The sequence below is a fragment of the Pelodiscus sinensis genome, chromosome 24 (assembly GCF_049634645.1).
Source record: "Pelodiscus sinensis isolate JC-2024 chromosome 24, ASM4963464v1, whole genome shotgun sequence".
Lineage (NCBI taxonomy): Eukaryota > Metazoa > Chordata > Testudines > Trionychidae > Pelodiscus > Pelodiscus sinensis.
In genome coordinates this window covers 18,612,608-18,632,877 of record NC_134734.1, presented here as the reverse complement: position 1 = coordinate 18,632,877, position 20,270 = coordinate 18,612,608, and the positions used below count along the sequence as shown (strand labels likewise).

Sequence of the window (20,270 nt, the reverse complement as noted above, 5' to 3'; positions counted from 1 at the left end):
CTTGAGCAGGAGTACACAGATACACACACACACACAAGACTTGAGCATGTATACACACAGAGACACACACACACACACACACACAAGACTTGAGCATGTATACACAGAGACACATACACACACACACAAGACTTGAGCATGTATACACACAGAGACACACACACACACACACAAGACTTGAGCATGTATACACACAGAGACACACACACACACACAAGACTTGAGCATGTATACACACAGAGACACACACACACACACAAGACTTGAGCACACGGACACACAGAAACACACATGAGTATTGAGCACATAGAGACAAACACACACACAAGTCTTGAGCACACGGACACACAGAGACACACACGCAAGTCTTGAGCATGCACACAGAAGCTATGTCTAGACATCAGCACTGTTTCAGGAAGCATCCCAAAATAGCTATTCCGTATCTTTAAATGCGTCCGTTATTTCGAAATAACGGGTGCACTGTTCTGTTGTCCCTGTAACTTTTGTTCCACGAGGGTCAAGGGACGTTTCGGAACAGCGCTTTATTTTGACATTCGATGCTGTGTAGACGGCGCCAAATTTCAAAATAAGCTATTTTGAAATTAGATCAAAATAAGATATGCAATTAGCTCACACTGCGTATCTTATTTCGACCTACGGGTGCAGTGTAGATTCACCCACAGAAACAAACACACACACAAGACTTGAGCACGTGTACACACAGGGACATGCACATACACACACACGGACACACACACGTGGGTCATGAACACACACAAGCATGGACTTACAGGCGAGATAGGCGCACATGCACACACTTCTGGGGATGAACACATGGATGAGGCACAAGCGTGGGATGGACACTGTTGGGGCCATGTGGACATACAAGCCATGAGCACACACGGACACACCCACAGGGACACAGCCACGCCTGACGTGCCCCTCTCTTGCAGTCGCCCCTCGGATCGTGGTGGACCCCAAGCCCATGACCACTGACATCGGCTCGGACGTGACGCTGACGTGTGTGTGGGCCGGCAACCCCCCGCTGACCCTCACCTGGACCAAAAAGGAATCCAACATGGTAATTCCCTTTCCAGTTCCCCCTGGCTGTGGCTCAGGGCTCGCTCAGCCTGGTCCCCGCAGCGGGTTGCAGTGAGGGGAGGGTCTCTGCATGCGCCCCCCCTCCTTCCCTGGTCACACTCTGCCCCGTGTTTGTACCCAGGTGCTCAGCAACAGCAACCAGCTGTACCTGAAGTCAGTGACGCAGGCCGACGCAGGGCAGTACGTCTGCAAGGCCATCGTGCCCCGGATCGGCGTGGGCGAGCGGGAGGTTGCCCTCTTTGTCAATGGTGAGCCCCAGCGCCTATCCTGGGAGCAGGCAATACCCCAGGATTCATGCCCACGGCCTGGTACCCCTGGCACCCTAGAATTCCTACCCACAGCCTGGTACCCCATGTATCCCAAGATTCTTACCCATGGCCTAGTACCCCAGGCACCCCAGGATTCCTACCCACAGCCTGGTACCCCGTGTACCCCAGGATTCCTGCCCATGGCATGGTACCCCAGGCACCCTAGGATTCTTACACACGGCCTGGCACCCCTGGTACCTTAAGATTCTTACCAATGACCTGATACCCTGGACACCCCAGGATTTATGCCCATGTCCTGGTACTCCGGGTACCCGAGGATTCTTACCCACAGCCTGGTACCCTGGGCACCCCAGGATTCCTGCCCACGGCCAGTCCCTCAGCGCCATGCCCCATGCACCGCACTCCTGTTTGTACAGAACCCTGACACATGGCAGCCCATCTCCCAGTCCCCGGGGTGCTCCCCCCTGCCCGCTACTGCTCCCCACTGTCGGCCTCCAAAACAGTAATTAGGGACCCTGTTGGGACGCTTGGCAGTCATGCGGTACCACCCCCGCACCAGGATGTCTCCACCTGTTTTCAGCCTGTTTCTCTCCTCCCTCCCCCCATCCTCCCACAGGCCCCCCGATCATCTCGAGCGAGGCCGTGCAGTACGCGGTGCGTGGCGACCGCGGGAAGGTGGAGTGTTTCATCGGGAGCACGCCGCCCCCTGACCGCATCGTGAGTGCTCTCGGGGCGGGAAGGGGAGAACGCAGCCTGGGCTGCTAACACACCGGGGCAGCCGCTTCCTCCCCCTCCTCCATACCCAGGCCCTCGTCACCAGTGTTTCTCAGCTCCCCCCAGGCCAGTGGGTTTCAAACGACGGGTCGTGCCCCAGGAATGGGGGGGGGGGATGTCGGGCCCTGGGTCTCATGGCTGCAGGGGGATCAGGTGAGCAGTGGGGGGAGCTAAGGCAGCTCCCTGCCTGTCCAGCACCGCAGACTGCGCTGCACCCCAGAAGTGGCCGGTAGAAGGCCTGGCTCCTAGGTGGGGGGTGCGGGGAGCGCACAGGGCTCCACCCACTGCCCCTGCCCCGAGCACTAGCTCCGCACTCCCATTGGCTGGGAGCCTGCTGCTGGTGCTTCTGCGGGCAGCATGGTCTGCGGTGCCAGGAGAAGCAGGAAGCTGCCTCAGCCCCACCGCTGCACCACTGATAGGGAGCCACTCAAGGTAAACTCCCCCTGCCCCAGCCCTGCCCCCCTTCCCAAAGCCAGAGCCCTTCCTGCACCCCAAAGCTCCCATCCTCAGCCCCACCCCAGAGCCCCCACTCTAGTCAAATGATGTCGGGTCGCAGCATCAATGATTTTCTTCAACTGGGTCATAAGAATGAAAGTTTGCAAACCACTGCCCTAGGCGGAGGACGCCTGCCTGTGGCAGATAATGGAACCAGCCGGCGCAAAGCCAGTTTATGCACCACAGCTCCGCACATGCCCACTCCCCGGGTTAGGAACCCAGGCACGTTTGCCTTGCAAGGGGCAACTCCTGGAGAGACCTTTAGCACAGACGCAAACCACCCAATGCATATGGATGCGAGACGAGCCATAGTCCTGGAGAGGCTACGAATTTAGCATGGTCAGTTTCTGCAGTATGGGCTAGCCTCATTTTAAGGCTCATCACATTGTCCGTGGAGTTTATGCCAGGACAGCCCTGTGGGTAGGCCTAAAGCCAGAGTCTCTGGATTAATAAGCACGAATCACCCACAGGTTAGATCAGGTGGGAGCCATGAGCTGGCTCCTAAACCTCTCCCGTCCACTCCAGCCACTAGAGGGAGATACAGGGTCGTGTTGGTGTCAACATGGGAGTTGGTTAGAAAACGGAATTTTTGTTCCAAGGGAAATTCTGAAATCCCTGCCCCCCCGCAATAATTTTTTTGCACAGAAGGTTGGAATTTTGAAATTTGGCACGGAACGAAAATCCCCCCAAATTCCTCTTCCAAACCAGGGAGGTGTTGCGTTTTGATGAGGCAAAACTGTTTTGCTCCAACTTGGGTGTCACACTGAAATCATGAATACAATAGATATTAGCCACAACAAAAAATATAATACAGCAGAACTCCTGTCCAGAGAACCAGGGGCACTTGAGGAATTCACAACGTTGAAAAGCACATAAAATTGAACATCTAAAAATTGAGGTGGATATGATGCCTATGTTAGGCTGTGTCCAGACTCCATGCCTCCGTCGACGGAGGCATGTAGATTAGCCAGATCGGAAGAGGGAAATGAAGCCGCGATTAAAATAATCGCGGCTTCATTTAAATTTAAATGGCTGCCCCGATCTGCCGATCAGCTGTTTGTCGGCAGATCGGGAGAGTCTGGACGCGATGCCCCGACAAAGAAGCCTTTCTTCATCGACACAGGTAAGCCTCGTGAAACCAGGTTTACCTGTGTCGATGAAGAAAGGCTTCTTTGTCGGGGCATCGCGTCCAGACTCTCCCGATCTGCCGACAAACAGCTGATCGGCAGATCGGGGCAGCCATTTAAATTTAAATGAAGCCGCGATTATTTTAATCGCGGCTTCATTTCCCTCTTCCGATCTGGCTAATCTACATGCCTCCGTCGACGGAGGCATGGAGTCTGGACACAGCCTAAATGTATTAATTGTTCAGTGATTGTGGATCAAATGAATGGTAACAGATGGCTTTAAGCGTGCCCAATTTTTCTTTGAGAAAACTGCTTCTCTTTTTGGCTGATAAATCTCTCAGACTTTTCAAACCTTTGCATCTGCTTGATGTAAGTCGCATTCAGGGCAGAAAGATGGCTCTTGGAAGCAGTCATTCATAAGCCTGATGCTCCTGAAACTGGGGTTCTGCTGTATGTAAATATAATGTACTATTAAAATTACTATTTCGTTATAAAATAAAAGTTGAAGCAAAGCGGACCAAGGCAATGCTTTAGAACCAAAATGTCTCGGCATTCCGGAAACGGGAAAGCTGAAACGATTTGTCGAAAATGTTGAAATCGACAAGTTCCTGGGAAATATTTTGATTTTGTCCAAATCGCCTTTCTCTTCTGGCAAAAATTGTTCAGACCCTTTCTAGTTGGACACGGCTGTGATGGCGGCATTGGAGAAGGAAGGGGAGGCTGGGAGGAAAAAGAGAGTTGAGTGAGGTTGGAATGGAGGGGTAGTAACAAGCAGAGACATTTGGAATCCGGGTGGGCAGTTCCCCCATTGTGTGCTCCCAGCTGTGTTCATTGTTTAATTGTTCTCTTGGGCTGGTTGCATCTCATCCCTTCTTACCCTTTTGCTGTGAACTGCTAATTGAAAGACACACGGCTGGAGGAGGAGCCCTCCGCATAGCCCTTGTGTTGAACTTGGTTTTGCTCTGAGTTATTGACAACCTATGAGCAACCTATGATAACCCAACCTATGGCCAGGCGGAGGGAAGGGGATGCGATGTATCTCCCCGAACCAGGTCATGTTTTGCAATCTGGAGAGAAACCGAGAAGGAAAGAGGCGATTAAGGAAACGCAGTGCACACAGAGGAGCAAGCATAGGGAATGTCTACACTACCCCGCTAGTTCGAACTAGCGGGGTAATGTAGGCATACCGCACTTGCAAATGAAGCCCGGGATTTGAATTTCCCGGGCTTCATTTGCATAAGCGGGGAGCCGCCATTTTTAAATCCCCGCTGGTTCGAACCCCGTGCAGCGCGGCTACACGGGGCTCGAACTAGGTAGTTCGGACTAGGGTGCCTATTCCGAACTACCGGTACACCTCGAGGTACCCTAGTCCGAACTACCTAGTTCGAGCCCCGTGTAGCCGCGCTGCATGGGGTTCGAACCAGCGGGGATTTAAAAATGGCGGCTCCCCGCTTATGCAAATGAAGCCCGGGAAATTCAAATCCCGGGCTTCATTTGCAAGTGCGGTTTGCCTACATTACCCTCCTAGTTCGAACTAGGAGGGTAGTGTAGACATACCCATAGGGACCGGGCAGCAGCCTGTTGCAATGTGTTGATCTGGTTTGGCCCGAGCGCTTCCTCTTGTGGTGACATTGGTTGTGCAACTGCAGGGTAGCAGAGAAGCAGCCTCTGCTTAAAACCTCCTCTTGTGGCTGCACCATTAAAGGGGTTCAATTGAAAAATAAACATCGCGGCAGGGGAGGCTTAAATGCAGCCTCGTAAGGTGATTGGGACTGTGCTGTGCCCGGGGCGTATTCTGGCCTTGCGTGTCCTGGCAAATGCACAAAGGGATTGTTGGTGTGAAATGTGTATTGCCCTGGTTCCGGTAGCAAGCTCAGGAGTTGAAATGACCACCCGGAGGAGCCTATGTGGTTGTATTTCCCAGTTGGGATTTGTCTCGGAGCGCGGTGGTATTAACACCACTCATGTCACTGCTTGGTCTGTTTGCATTGCCCTGTCAATCTCACATTCCCTGTCTCTTCCACTGTCACGTCCCTTTGTCTCCACTCCTGCTTCATCTGCCTGTCTTCCTGCTTCATCTGCCTGTCTTCTGTCTGTACCCGAACACACCCATCTATCTGTCTGTACCTACACTCACTCATCTATCTGCCTGTCTTCTGTCTGTACCCGAACACACCCATCTATCTGTCTGTACCTACACTCACTCATCTATCTGCCTGTCTTCTGTCTGTACCCAAACACGCCCATCTATCTGTCTGTACCTATACTCACCCATCTAGCTGCCTGTCTTCTGTCTGAACCTATATACACCCTTCTCTCTGTCTTCCATCTATCCCCAAACACACCCATTTATCTGCCTTCTGTCTGTCTGTTCCCATACACACCTATGAATTTGCCTCTCTCCTGTCCATCCTCATACACACCTTTCTATCTACCTGTCTCCTGTCTGTCCAACCCTGTATGTACCCATTTGCCTGTCAGGCATCACATGATCGTTACCTGTTCTGTTCACTCCCTCTGGGGCATCTGGCATTGGCCACTGTCGGCAGACAGGACACTGGGCTAGATGGACCTTTGGTCTGACCCAGTGTGGCCATTCTTATGTTCTGTCAATCCCCATACACACTCGCCTCATCTCTCTATGCCTGTACGCACCCATCTGTCGACCCACCTACCTTTCAACACAGCCCTAGCGCTCACTTGAGTATCCTCAAGATGCAGATTGTGGCTGAGCGGAGGACTCCCACCATGACCCTTCCACACACCCTTTCAGTCTGGGACAGGAAGTGGGGCGACGATCGTGTCCTACCGGAACCTCAGGGGCTGGTGGGTTGTAGTTACCCTGGATGCTGGGGTTCTCCGGGGCTTAGTGGAGGGGTGACGAGGCGGGAGATCTCACCTCCCGGTGCTGACCAGGCCTTTTGCATGCCCCTCCTCGTGGCGATAGGCCTGGGCCTGGAAAGAGAACATCCTGGAAGCTGGCACACTGGAGCGCTACACGGTGGAGAGAACCAACACGGGCAGCGGGGTTCTCTCCACCCTGACCATCAACAACGTGATGGAGGCCGATTTCCAGACGCGCTACAACTGCACGGCCTGGAACAGCTTTGGGCCAGGGACGGCCATCATCCAACTGGAGGAGAAAGGTATGGGGGGGGGTGCAGTCACGGCATAGCGATGGGAGGAGTAGAGGGAGGCAATGGTGTCTGGGCTCAACTCCTAAGGCTGGGAGGGGAGTAGGGTCTAGGGGTTAGAGCATAGCAGGCCCAGGAGTGCCTGGGTTCTATTCCCAGCTCCGGGAGCAGAGTGAGGGCTAGTGGTTAGAGCACAGGGAGGAAGTGAGGGGAAAGGGAGGACATCTAGTTCTATCTGCAGCTCGGAGAGGCAATTATGCCTAGTGGCTAGAGCAGGAGCCAGGTTTTAGTGTAAGCTGTCATAAGGGAGCACAAACCAGGATTTATGGGGGATGAGAAGCCAGGACTCCTGACTTTCCTTCCCAGCTTGGGGGGACAGTGTTGTCTGGTGGTTAGAGCAGGAAACTGGGTGAGTTCTTTGGTCCCCTGCCACGCGAGGCCTTGGGCAGCTCTGTGCCTCAGTTTCTCCCTCTGGGGAGCAGGGCTAGCGGCACTGACCTAGTGGGGTGTGTAGTGACCTTGTGCCAATTGCCAGGCGCTTTGTTACACCCAGTGGTTGGTGCTAAGGGCCCCAGGGCATCCTCCCTTCCTCTGAAACCAGGCCCCATGGCATGACACCCAGAAAGGCCAGATAGCACAGGGTGGGCAGAGACTTAGGGGGCCCCCTGCTCCATCTTGGGGCAGAGGGGGGCTAAAGGTTGAGGGGGGACATGCAGCTCCCCCAGCTAACGCCCCCCCCCCACGCCCCCTGCAGAAGTCCTGCCTGTGGGTATCATTGCCGGAGCCACCATCGGAGCCAGCATCCTCCTCATCTTCTTCCTCGTCGCCCTGGTCTGCTTCCTCTACAGGCGCCGCAAAGGAAGTGAGTGCGGGGGAAGGGCAGGGAGGGGGAACTTCCCGGGAACCCCCTTCAACTCCGCCCGGGGTGGGGACCAGCTGCCTATCAGCCATTCAAGGGACCCAGCAGGGACCATAGACAAACCCCCTCCCCTCTCCCACTCTATGTAAGACCTTAGGCAGCTCTGTGCCTCAGTTTCCACACTGTGCCACTCTGGGAGCCGGGACCCCCCATCCCTAGCCCAAGTCCCTGCTTGCCAGCACGGAGCATGAGGCCAGCAGCAGGCGACAGGAATGGCCACAGCACCCAGGTTCTGGGAGGAGGCAGGTGCTGCGGGGGCCAGGAGCAGCTTGAAGTGGGGAAGCCGGGGGTGGGATGGGGGGAGGGAGGACATTTCCCCTGGGCCCAGACGGTCCCTGAGCCAGGTCCTGTCCCAGCACAGGGAGAGGCAGCTCAAGAAGGAGGCCATATTCTCCATGCCAGGAGGAAGGTGAGGCGAGGTCGGGGTACAGCCGGTAGAGACCCCCCCCCACTTCCCCGTGTCTGTCCCGCCACAGGCCGTAAGGACGTCACCCTGCGCAAGCTGGACATCAAGGTGGAGACGGTGAACCGGGAGCCCCTGACGCTGCACGCGGACCGCGAGGAGGACACAGCCAGCGTCTCCACGGCAACCCGCGTCATGAAGGCCATCTATTCGGTGAGGGGCGCCCTCCCCCCCCAAACACACCCCCAGGTTCCCAGGATGAACCCCTCCTGGGTTCTGTGCCCAGCTCCGAGAGGCAAACATGGCTGAGCTGGGACACCGGACTCCTGGGTTCCCTCCCTGGCTCTGGGACAGGAGTGTGGCTTGATGAGAAGAACATGGAGGCTGAAGAGGGCAGCGGTGGTATCTGGGCTCAACTTCCACATCTTGGAGGGGAGGGAGGCCTAGTGGTTGGTGCACAAAGGGGCCAGGTACTATTCCCAGCTCTGGGAGGAGAGTGAGGGCTAGTGGTTAGAGCACCGGGAACTGGTGTGGGGAAGGGCAGGACATCTGGATTCTCTCTGCAGCTCGGGGAGGGAATCGTGCCTAGTGGTTAGAGCAGGAGCTAGGTTTTAGTGCAAGCTCTCATAAGGAAGCACGAACCAGGGGAATGGGAAACCAGAGCTCCCGCCTTCCTGGAACAGCTCTAGCTGCAGGCTTCACAAGAGGGAGGAGGGTGCAAGGCCAAGACGGCACCCCTCGAACAGACCCATGGACTAAGCCAGCCTCCTGACCTTCCTTCCCAGCTCTGGGGGACAGTGTTGTCTGGTAGTTAGAGCTGGAAGCTGGGTCAGTTCTTTGGTCCCCTGCCATGCGAGGCCTTGGGCAGCTCTGTGCCTCAGTTTCTCCCTCTGCGGAGCAGGGCTAGTGGGCCCCGTGGGCTAAGTGCAGCTCCAATCATGCCCCCCCGAAGCCGGCCGTATCCAGCCCTGCTGGGAAGGTGAGGTCACTCAGCCATGCTCCGTCTGTGACCAGTAGGGTGTGAGGAAGCTGCCCCCGGCTCTGTCCTGTAGCTCAGGCTGCTAACACCCAGGAGCTCAGCTGGAAGCTCAGCTTTGCCATTTCGAAGGTCCCAGCTTCCAACCCGGGTGCTTCCGACCCAGCCGGGGATGCCTGAGTTCTGCAAGGGGAGGGGGGGGCCAGGGATTAGACCAGGCGGCCCGGACTCCTGGGTCCCATTCTCAGCGGGTTACGCCAGGGCTCCCGGCGTGTGGGGAGGAGCGGCGGCTTGTGTTGCCCGTGGGGCAGGGATGAGTCCGTGCCAGGGGAGCCAGGCAGCCGGTGGGCCAAGGCAGAGCTGTGGGGAGGCTAACGCGCCCTCTCCTTGTCTCCCTCTGCAGTCGTTCAAGGACGACGTGGACCTGAAGCAGGATCTGCGCTGCGACACCATCGACACGCGGGAGGAATACGAACTCAAGGTCTAGTGCTGACCGTTTGCGGAGTGGGCAAAGAGCAGGGAAAGGTGGCCTGGGGGGGAGGGCAGTGGCGCGAAGGTTCTTGAGCACACCAGTGAGTTGGGCGCACGTGTGAAAGGGTGTGCGCACGTCAGCGGCGTGCACGCACAAGGGATTACACGTGTGCCTCTGCTGGGGGTGGGGACAGGGTTCCCTGTAAGCTGAGCACGTGGGCAGCCACCCAGGAGGGATTCGGGTGCCACCCATCTGATTTGCAGAGTGCCCGTGGTGGTGCACGTCCTCACATGCCTCCGTGCACAGAATAAAATTTATTCCGTGCACGGTTGGAAAAAAAATTGAGGTGACACTGAGCGGAAGCCAGGATTCCTGGCTTCTTTTCCCCACTGTGGGCACGTGGGGGGTCCCAGTGGCGAGAGAAGGGAACGGGGAGCCAGGTTTCTGGAGTTCCTTTCCTGGAATATTGCACAGACACACGGAGCTTTGCCCTACCCGCCGTGAGCGCTGCAGCTCACACCCTGACCCTCTCCTTTCCCCTTCCAGGACCCGACCAACGGCTACTACAACGTCCGCGCCCACGAGGAGCGCCCGTCATCCCGCACCGTGCTCTACCCCGACTACCGCACCCCGGGCCCCACCCGCTACGACACCCGCCCCTCCTCCCGCCTCTCCCACTCCAGCGGCTACGCCCAACTCAGCACCTACAGCCGGGGGCCCCCCACGGACTACAGCACCGAGCCGGCCCCGGGGCCCCCGCCAGGCCCCGCCGCAGGCGAGACGGCCAGCCAGCTCTCCTACGAGAACTACGGGGGGCATCCCGCCTTCCCGCCCAGTGCCGGCTACGCCACCTACCGCCTGGGCTACAGCCAGCCCCCCCCGCCCAGCCTGGACCGCGCCCCCTACGACGCCTACGACCCCATGAGCAAGTACGCCAGCGCCACCCGCTTCTCCTACACCTCCCAGCACTCGGACTACGGGCAGCGCTTCCAACAGCGGATGCAGACTCACGTCTGAAGGACCTGGGGGGAGGGGGCGACGATCCTCACCGGGGACATGCAGGAGGTGGGGGGGGTCGCAGGTACTTTGTGACTGTCCTCTGATATTCAGGGGCTTTTCCGTGCCCGCCCCCGCCCGGCAGCCGGATTCCCAGTCTGCCTGGTGACTGCACCCCTCTCCGCCCTGCATTCACGGGGCCTTGGCATCCGGCTGTCTCCTCTTCCGCCATCTGAGCTTCCAGCCAGCTGCCCATCCTGGGGTCTCCGTTCGTCCTTTTCAGCCCGTGGCTCCGGGCGCCTGACTGCAAGGAAAACAGATGGTGGGGGGGAGCCTGTGAAGCCCCTCACCCTGCCCCGGTCCTGCCCAGCTCTGCTCCCAGTGGGCTGGAGGCCGGCTAAGGAGCGCTGGTAGCTGCAGAAGGAGAACCCCTCCCTCTCCCTGGATCCCCACCCCCCACCCCATCCTGCTCCAAGCGAGACTCTGGAAACTTGCCCCGGGCTGTGCTGGGCCGACCCGATTTCTTTGCCACGCGTTGGATCTTTCAGGGGAGACGGGACGCGAGCTGACCCCAGGCCGGGGGTGAAAGGTTGTGACGAGGGGGGGGTTGGGGGGCAGCGAAGGAGCCAGGGTCAATGGCAGGGGGGGAAGCAGAAGGCAGACTAGGCTGTGCATGCTCCCAGGAGATCCCTGGAGTCTGCAGCTGGCTCCTGTGCGCCTCCTCCCCTAGGAAGTGGCAGAGTTGTAGTGCCGCGGGCTCCCAGGGCCCCTGGCATGCCACGGCGGGCATGGGGGATGCTGCAAGGGGTGAGGCGCCTGTCAGCTAGCAGGCCGGATAACCCCGCCGGAGCCAATCGGCCAGCCCAGGAGTAAACCAGCCCCCGAATGGGCAAAGGGCTCTGATCCAGCCGGGCCCTGAACCTCCTCCGTGCCCGTGTTCCCTGTACATGGAGCGCGTGGGCGGCCACCAGGAGAGATTCCAACCTCACCCAGCCTGATTGGCAGAGGCAACAGGGGGTTCTTCTGGTGGTGCACATCTGCACAGGCCTCTTCACAGAACAAAATTTATTCTGCACACAGGGGGTTGCAGGGGGTGGGGGGAATGGGAAGGAACGTTGCTCAGTGCAGGATCAGGTATTAATGTGGAAAACCAGCCTGGAGCAATGGCTCTGGACCTAGTCCTTACCTGGGACCCCCATCCAATACCAGAGCCCCCACTTCCATACAGTCACCCTGTGGCTGATGGTGGCATCTCTTGTCCCATATCCAGGTCCTTTAAACCAATACCAGGCTCCCTCTTCCCTGCCAGCCCTACATCCAAGTGCTTCCATTCACAACAGCACAAGCCAGACCCTGGCCAGTCAATAGCCCTCGGGGAAGCTGGGACCCCTTGCTGCTCACACCCCACATCGTCTCTCCCTCCCCCCCATGGGGTCCCTCCTTGAGACGAAAGCAGGTGGCCAGGGGGCTCTGATCTCTTCCCCACAAGCTTGTCCGTCCAGGGCTGAGCTGGCTCCGTCCCCCGTCCCTAGCACTTTGAATACGTTTGCTTCGGTTTATGTTGGGGGGGGGGGGTATATACATATATTTTATATTGGGGGAGGGTTGGTTGTTTTCCTCCGAAAGGGCCGATTGGAATCCTGCCTCTTCCGCCACTTCCTGTGCCTTTGTCGTTCAGCTTCCTTTGAGCCGTCCGCGGTCGTGGTTGAACTGCGCGAAGGGGATGGGGGCATTCAGTGTTTTAGGGGACCCAGGGCGGGGAAGCCAGAGGCTCATGTCACCCTGCCATGCATGGGCCCTGCCTCTGCAAAAACCTGGTCCCCAGTTTGCAGGCAGGGCTTCCCTGGTAGCTTGAGGGATGGAGAGCTGTGCTTTTAAAACTCAAGGTTGTGAGTTTGAATCCCTGCAGATGCAGCCTCTATTGGTGACACAGCCTTTCTAGAGCTGCCTTTTGATTTCCTAGCCTCGTTGTTTTGGCGAGGGGCATCCTTCCGGCTAAAGTATCCCAGCAAAACTGCCCCCCCCCCCCGCTGCTCCACAGTCATGCCCAGCTTGCGCCTCAAAACACTGCTCTCCCACCTGGCTGGGCAGTAGAGTTGCCAGATACCTTCACCAAAAATCCTGAACAGGCAGGGAAAAATTGGTTGAGAAAAAAAAAAAAAAAAAAAAAGAGGTTGCTGCGCCTTTAAATTATCTCACCCCTCGCAGATGCCACTGGCCATCTTTTTGAGGGGAAAAAAAGGCTGCTGCACATTTAAATTACCACGTTTCTCAGTCCCCCACAACCCTCGAAGACGCCACTGGCATCCGTCCAAGGAAAACAGAAAATACCAGACATTTTACATGTCCCGTATTCTCTGGGGCTGTGTCTACATTGGCCCCTATTCCGTAATAGGGATGCAAATGTAGCATTTTGGAATAGGCAAATCCGCGGGGGATTTAAATATCCCTGCGGCATTTGCATTAACATGGCTGCCGCTTTTTTCCGGCTTGTAGATAAGCCAGAGAAAAGCGCTAGTCTGGACGCGATCCTCCAGAAAATAAGCTCTTTTCCGGAGGATCCTTTCAAGTAGGAATAAGAGATCCTCCGGATAAGAGCTTATTTTCCGGAGGATCGCGTCCAGACTGGCGCTTTTCTCCGGCTTATCTACAAGCCGGAAAAAAGCGGCAGCCATGTTAATGCAAATGCCGCAGGGATATTTAAATCCCCCGCGGATTTGCCTATTCCAAAGTGCTACATTTGCATCCCTATTACAGAATAGGGGCCAGTAACAGCCTGGCTGTGTCTACACTGGCATGAATTTCCGGAAATGCTTAAAACAGAATACTATTCCGTTTTCAGTTTTTCCGGAAAAGGAGCGTCTACATTGGCAGGCTGCTTTTCCGGAAAAGCCCTTTTTCCGGAAAAGCGTCTGTGGCCAATGTAGACGCGCTTTTCCGGAAAAGAGCCCCAATCGCCATTTTCGCGATCGGGGCTTTTTTCCGGAAAAGACTACTGGGCTGTCTACACTGGCCCTTTTCCGGAACAGTGTTCCGGAATAAGGACTTATGCCCGAGCGGGAGCAGAATAGTTTTTCCGGAATAGCGGCTGATTTTGTACAGTAGAGCACCGTTGCTTTTCCGGAAATTCAAGGGCCAGTGTAGACAGCTCGCAGCTTATTCCGGAAAAGCGGCTGATTTTCCAGAATAAGTGGCCCAGTGTAGACACAGCCCCTGGGTTTTTTTACCTGACGGAAGGCCAAAATACCAAACTGTCTGGCCAAAAATCAGGCACTTGGCAACCCTACTGGGCGGAGCGCAAAGCCACCGCTAGTGCCAGGGCCTGGTCAGAAGCCTGTGCCATTCCCCACCGTCCCAGCCCAGTTTTAGATCTTTCCCTGGTGACCTGGCAGAGTTGATTTTACCTGCCTTGATTTTCAGTGCAGCTAGCGACCCTCCTTTGCACAAAGGAGCCATTCCAAGAGGACGGCCGCATTGGCCAGCTGTGAGCAGCGCAGGTCTCACCACTACAGCCGCACAAGATGTTTGCAGGGGCGGCCTGGCGCCCGTGACAACGGAGAACCGCGGGGTCACCTTTCAGTAGAGCATCCGTTGCTCGTTGCTTAGAGGAAGCTCTGTCGTTTGATCGTCTCTCCCGAGAGGGGCTTGTTTTCTTCTCCTGCCCTGTTGGTGGGACCTCTAGAACCTCGAAATCGTCCCCAAAACACCCTGTGAGGCAGGGCAGGGCTGTTCTCCAAAGCATTGGCCGCTGTTGGAAAAGAGGAGACGGGGCTAGCGGCCCGTTGCTGTGACCGAGGATGGAAATTCTTATGTTCCTAGTCCCATGGGACAGACAGGAACCGGAGACAGAGCTTTTGAAAGCTGGTTTGGCCATGCTGCACTCAGCATCCTAACACCTAAGTGATTTAGGAACCCAGACCGTTTTCCAAAGGGATTCAGGCACACCAGTGCCTAACTCCCATGGATGGCTGATGGAATTTTTACTCCAAAGTCCCTAAATACTTTTGGAAACTAAGTTTTAGCTCCCAAGCCCTTAGTCATACATTTCTAATGCTTATTTTGTTAAAGAAAAGAATCCAGGCTCTAACCACTAGGCACCACGCTCCTGCCTGCCTCTGTAAATGAAACCAGAAAAGATTCAGAAGGAATGTCCAAAGATCCCCATTTTTCCAGCTCGTGATTTGTGGGAAGTCTGACTAGGCCCACCGATGGGAGGGAGGGGGAGCAAAGGGGAAGTTGCCCCGGGGCCCAGCGATACCCAGGAACTCCCGTGGCAGCCGGAGTCCTGGACCCCTTTGAATAGCTACCAGAGTGCCACTCTGGGGAGAGGACAAGTGCCACAGTTTGGGTGGTGGTGCAGGTTGGCTGCCCCAAGCCCCACCCCTTCCGCCCAAGGGCTCACCCCCCCACACACACACCTTGCCCTGGGGGCCACCGTGGCTGTCAGCCCCACTGGGTCTGCCTCATGCTTTGCAGCAGGTTGGGCTTGGCAATGCAATCTTAATGTAAAGGGTGGGCCAGATCCGGGGTCCTGGCCCCCATGGCTGGGCTCAGAGGCTGCCGCAATCCAAACAATAATGAGGAAATGTCCTACTAAGTAACACACCAGTGCTGGCTAGTTCACACGCAGGAGTCGATCACGTGGGAGAGTCTTTTTAATACGAATGTAGCTAAATCTCTGTTCATACCAACATCCCGCCAAGCAAATTCTTGGCAGCCAGAAGCCAGTGTTCACAGTGTCTTTCCCCCCTCCCCTGCCTGCATCGTCCACTTGAGGCAGCTGGCATGAAAAATTTCACCCAAAGGGTTAAAATCTGGCAACATCCCGAGCTGCCGAAAATCGGGGCTTAGAACGGACCCTGTTGGGTAACCTTAACTCGAGGGGGCACTCGCTGTCCTGCCTGATGTCCCTCTTTCTATGAGCCCCCACAGAGCCCATGGGGCGTGCAGACAGGGCCGAGGGAAAATAATTCCTCCAGGGAGAGGATTGTGTCAGTGTGAGTGGGAGGCTGGGGACAGCCATAGGGTCACACGGGTCCGAGGGCTTAAATCCCAAAGGGAAGCTTTGTCTTTTTGCTCCGGCCCGGTCTGAGTTCAGGTTTGGATTGCGCCCGGACAGCTGCCCTTCGCCTCCTCGCTTGAGCATTTGTGCGCTGCAGTGTCCGCCGGCTGTTCGCCAACAGGCGCTGAGTGCAGAAGTGAGCCCCAGGATGTCTGGGTCCTAGACCTAGCTCCGGGAGGGGAGTCTAGGGGCTAGATATGGGCACTGGGGCTGTGTCAACACTGGGCCACTTATTCCGGAAAAGCAGCCACTTTTCCGGAATAACATGCCAGCTGTCTACACTGGTTGCTTGCTTTTCCAGAAAAGCAATGATGATCTACTGTAAAATTGTCAGGGTTTTTCCGGAAAAACTATGCTGCTCCCGTTCGGGCAAAAGTCCTTTTCCGGAAAAACTGTTCCGGAAAAGGGCCAGTGTAGACAGCACAGTAGTCTTTTCCGCAAAAAAGCCCTGATCGCAAAACGGACGATCGGGGCTTTTTTCCGGAAAAGCACGTCTACATTGGCCACGGATGCTTTTCCGGAAAAAGTGCTTTTCCGGAAAAAGTGCTTTTCCGGAAAAGCATCCTGCCAATGTAGACGCGCTTTTCCCGGAAATACTTATAACGGAAAACTGTTCCGTTTTAAGCATTTCCGGAAAAGGGTGCCAGTGTAGACGTAGCCTGGGAGTTTGGATTCACAGGAAGGGAGTGTCGTGGGTTAGCACAGACAGGGCTGGGAGTCGGGACTCCTGGGTTCTCCCTAGTTTGTATCGGTTAAACCGGCGTCACCCAACCCCACCTCCATGCGGATGTTCTGTCATCCCCGAATGTCTGTCCCCAAATGGTGGCTTGGTCGCACAGCTAGAAATGGAAATGCCTGTCCTAGCTTGGCCGCCAAATTGGCTCAGGGCTAGCAGAGCCTCTTGCATTAAGCTCCTGTGGTCCCATGTACAACTCCTGGTGTTAAGTTGCCCTGTCACCCCAACAAAATGCCCCTTATCCAGCTGGATACTGGGAGCACTTTGGGCACATCGTTCGCACAGGATACAGCTGGGTCCGGGCGGAGTAGGGGTCCTGTCCATTGGGGACCTTGGCAATGGGCTGGGCACAGTCTTCCCTATAAGCTAAGCGCTTGGGCGGCTACCCACAGCTAGCAGCATGTTTCTCCTGGTGGTGCACCTCTGCACATGCACAGAATAAAATTTATTCCACACATGAAAAAAATTAGAACATTGTTCAGGCAGGGCTTGTGACTCTATGGCGGCCCCTCCACTGCCTGCCATGTCCCAGAGTTGTAAAGGGTTCTTGCCCCAGCGGTTTTTCCTTGACATCGTGGTGCTGGGCAGCTGAGGAAACAGGACAGAGCCACTGTGCCACGGCCACCATGGATATTTCCACCCACCTGCAGTAAAGAACAAACCACCCCTTGATTGGATTCACTCCGTCTCTGGTGCTAACTCCCAAGCCTTTGCCCTTGCCAGCAACACCCACCCTCCCCGTGGCCAAAGGCAAGAGGCAGGGGACAGGGAGCAGACGCGGCATCGCCCATGTCGAAGGAGCTCACTGTGACACTCCCCGTCCCCTTTAAAACAGGCCTGACCCTGCACGGACCTTGAGCCCGATCCCACGTGCCACGTTCATGGCCTGCTGCTTTCATTCAGGCCTGGCCGGTACCCAGGCCACGTGGCTTCCTCCCACCCTAGCGGCGCCTGTGTTTGATGCTTCCCCCCCATGCCTGGTGACTCCATCCCCCCCATCTAAAACAGGAAGGGGAGCGGTGGGACTGGCCACCGCCCTGTCCGAGGCCTCATTAGCAATAGGAACTCTCCCCAGAAGCAGAACCACGCAAAGCCGTGAGTCAAAGCTGCGGCTTTGCGTGAAACTCCACTGTATCAGGGTTATCGCTGTGGTTATGCTCCCCACCCTTCCAGGTGCTCAATCCTAAATGCCCAGGCTCACTGGAGTCCCCTTGGAAACATGGGGCGGAAGGGGGGGCGCTTTTTCTTAGCACGGGCCCTTTTAGACGTGTATCTGTGACTTCTCCCACACCTCTTGCCCGGCTCCTCCTGGGATTATTTTTTTCATTTTCCTTTTTTTTTTAAATATTATGTACTATATTTTTAGTCTTAAACACGATATATTATATATATTTAATTTTTTATATATATAAAAATATAAATGTTACCAAAAAAAAAAATAAAGAGGTGGTGTGTTGCCTTTGTTGCACGAAAGCGACGCCTGGGGAAGGGGCTGCAGCAGAAAGGAGTGGGAGCGGGACGGGGCGGGCAAGAGGGGTGTTGCACGGACATTTGGCACCAGAACAATCCCATTGCAGAGCGGCGGATAACTGGCGCCCTGAAGAAGGAGAAGGGCTTGTCTCTAGCACTGTTCATCACCAGCACGCGACGTGCTTCCCAAAGGAGCTGGGTAGCGTTCTCCCCCTTGGATGAGGGAAACTGAGGCACGGAGAGGGGAAAGGTAAGAGCCTAAAGACCTTTGAGGGGTGGGGCAGGAGCAATTTACCCACAGTCACAGCCCATAAGGGGTGATGGGCTGCAGCCCCACCTGAGCCAAGCGGCCTACCTCCCCAGGTAGGAACAGGTGATAGGTCATGTGACAGGAAGATCATGTGACGAAGGCCAAGGCATAGAAAGGAGCATGCTAACACCCAGGAGCTTGGCTGGCAGCCAGTACCACTCCGGACAGGTGGGACCTGGAGGGCCAGGCTGGATGCAGGTGGGTGAGGGTGCATCTGCCCAGCAGAGTCAGGACTCTGGACCCGCCCTTAGCCCGCCTCCCACTGCACACAGCAATCGCTGGCCTGTCACGCTGGTGGAGTATGTGTCCACCACCCAGGAGAGATTCCAGTGCTACCCAGCTGATTAGCAAGAGCGCCCACCGGCAGCAGCAGGTATTTATATGTGTGGTGCACATCCACACATGCCGAGATGCACAGAACAAAATTTATTCTGCACGCAGATGCACAAAATTAGAGGGCACATTGGCCACTGGGGATTTGCTGCCTGGGAGCAGGAATGCAGGCTGGGGGGAGGGGAGAGGCTTGCATGGACTCTTGGGTTTGAGTTTGAAAAACTTTACTTCCTCTCCAGGGGGAAGTGGGTCAGGGGACTCGAAAGGGGCCAGCAGCTGGAAGAAGCTTCCCTGCAGGGAAGAATCTACCAGTGACTGGGGAAGGAGGGAGGGATGAGAGAAATGTGTGTGCGTGGGGGGGGGGATGGAATTAACTCAACCTCCTAGGCAGAGACCCTCACCTTGTATGGCTTGTGGGTGATTTTGAACATTCCTGAGAGAAGGAGAAACTGAGGCTGGAGGCAAAGGAGGCATCTGGGCTTACTTTCAGTCAGGAAAGCCAAGTTTCCTGAGGCTCAAGCCAGTGCTCTGCCCACTAGGCCACCCTGCCTCCCCTTAAGTAGCCCCCGGCCTTTTGAGTGCCTTGAAGAGCCCCAGGCCTGGAAAGTGACTGGCTCTTGTCCTACTCCCAGCTAGTTTGTGCAGTCAGGTGCTGGGCATGGAGCAGGGTGCTGGGTGTGAAAAGTCCCAGGGTTCCGATTCGCCCCTCCTCCCCGGGAGACGAGGGTGGGGGGTTGCCCCCTGTGAAGGGCAGGGAGCCGGGTTCTGGCCTCTGGAGCCGGGTTCTGGCCTCTGAAGCCGGAGGAGCATTGGCAGACTTGGGCAGAAGGTGCCCACGGCTGGATTTAGCAGGTGGGGGCTGGGGAGGCGGGGGGCTGGCAGGAGTGGGGAGCAGTAGCAGGGAGCCACAAGGGCAGGGAGCCTGGGGACAGGAATTCATTCCCTCTTATTGCTCAGGGGCTCCCAGGGGAGCTGGGTTCACCCTCTTCTTACACCCGGGGCTGCCTGACGTGTGGTTTTTGCTTGGCACTAAAACGGAGGGAAGGTGGGGAGGACCGGAGCGAGCCATGGAATTGCTCCTGGAGCAGGATGCTTTGAATTAGTGCCAGGGGCCTTCCCCTCCCTGCCAGGCAGGCTGCCCCTGCCACTTCCCCAGGTTCCTGCTTCCTTCGCAAGGTGCTGGCTGTGTCTCCGCAGCAGCCCCCTGGAGCAGCCCTTTCCCAGGAGCTGCCCATGCAGCAGGCCGCACACAGCCCCTGTCCGTGGAACCCCTGCACTGAAGTGTGCAGGGTGGATCCTGGGCCGTGGACTTGGGACCCTGGGTGGTGAGGGGAACTTGGCTGTACTGTGTCAGATCCACTCCTGCACGGCACCCATGAGGCCAGTGGGTGATGGGACCCTGAGGCCTGGTGGAGCCCATGAGGCTGGTGGGTGATGGGACCCTGAGGCCTGGTGGAGCCCATGAGGCCGGCGGGTGATGGGACCCTGAGGCCTGGTGGAGCCCATGAGGCTGGTGGGTGACCGGACCCCGAGGACCGGCGGGTGATGGGACTCTGAGGCCTGGTAGGGCCAGCAGGACCCCGGGGCTTGGCAAAGCACATGGGGCCGGCAGGACCCTGGCGGGCCACCCAGGGGCCAGGACCCAGGACTGGAGGAGCCAGCAGCAGGGCTGGTCCCTAGACATGGGGCAGCC

The 20,270-nt window shown here is 56.6% G+C and overlaps 1 protein-coding gene across 1 annotated transcript in view; it reads left to right on the top strand.

Moving 5' to 3' along the window:
- The window catches only part of KIRREL1 (kirre like nephrin family adhesion molecule 1), a 102,882-nt gene extending 90,076 nt beyond the window's left edge, over nt 1-12,806 (top strand). Inside the window, exons 8-15 of the mRNA XM_075908471.1 lie at nt 954-1,081; nt 1,223-1,349; nt 1,987-2,087; nt 6,714-6,912; nt 7,655-7,762; nt 8,296-8,435; nt 9,602-9,679; nt 10,217-12,806. Of these exons, the coding sequence (XP_075764586.1) occupies nt 954-1,081; nt 1,223-1,349; nt 1,987-2,087; nt 6,714-6,912; nt 7,655-7,762; nt 8,296-8,435; nt 9,602-9,679; nt 10,217-10,687 (1,352 nt within the window). The 3' untranslated portion in view covers nt 10,688-12,806. The remainder of the gene's footprint in view (nt 1-953; nt 1,082-1,222; nt 1,350-1,986; nt 2,088-6,713; nt 6,913-7,654; nt 7,763-8,295; nt 8,436-9,601; nt 9,680-10,216) is intronic.
- Nucleotides 12,807-20,270: the final 7,464 nt, after the last annotated feature.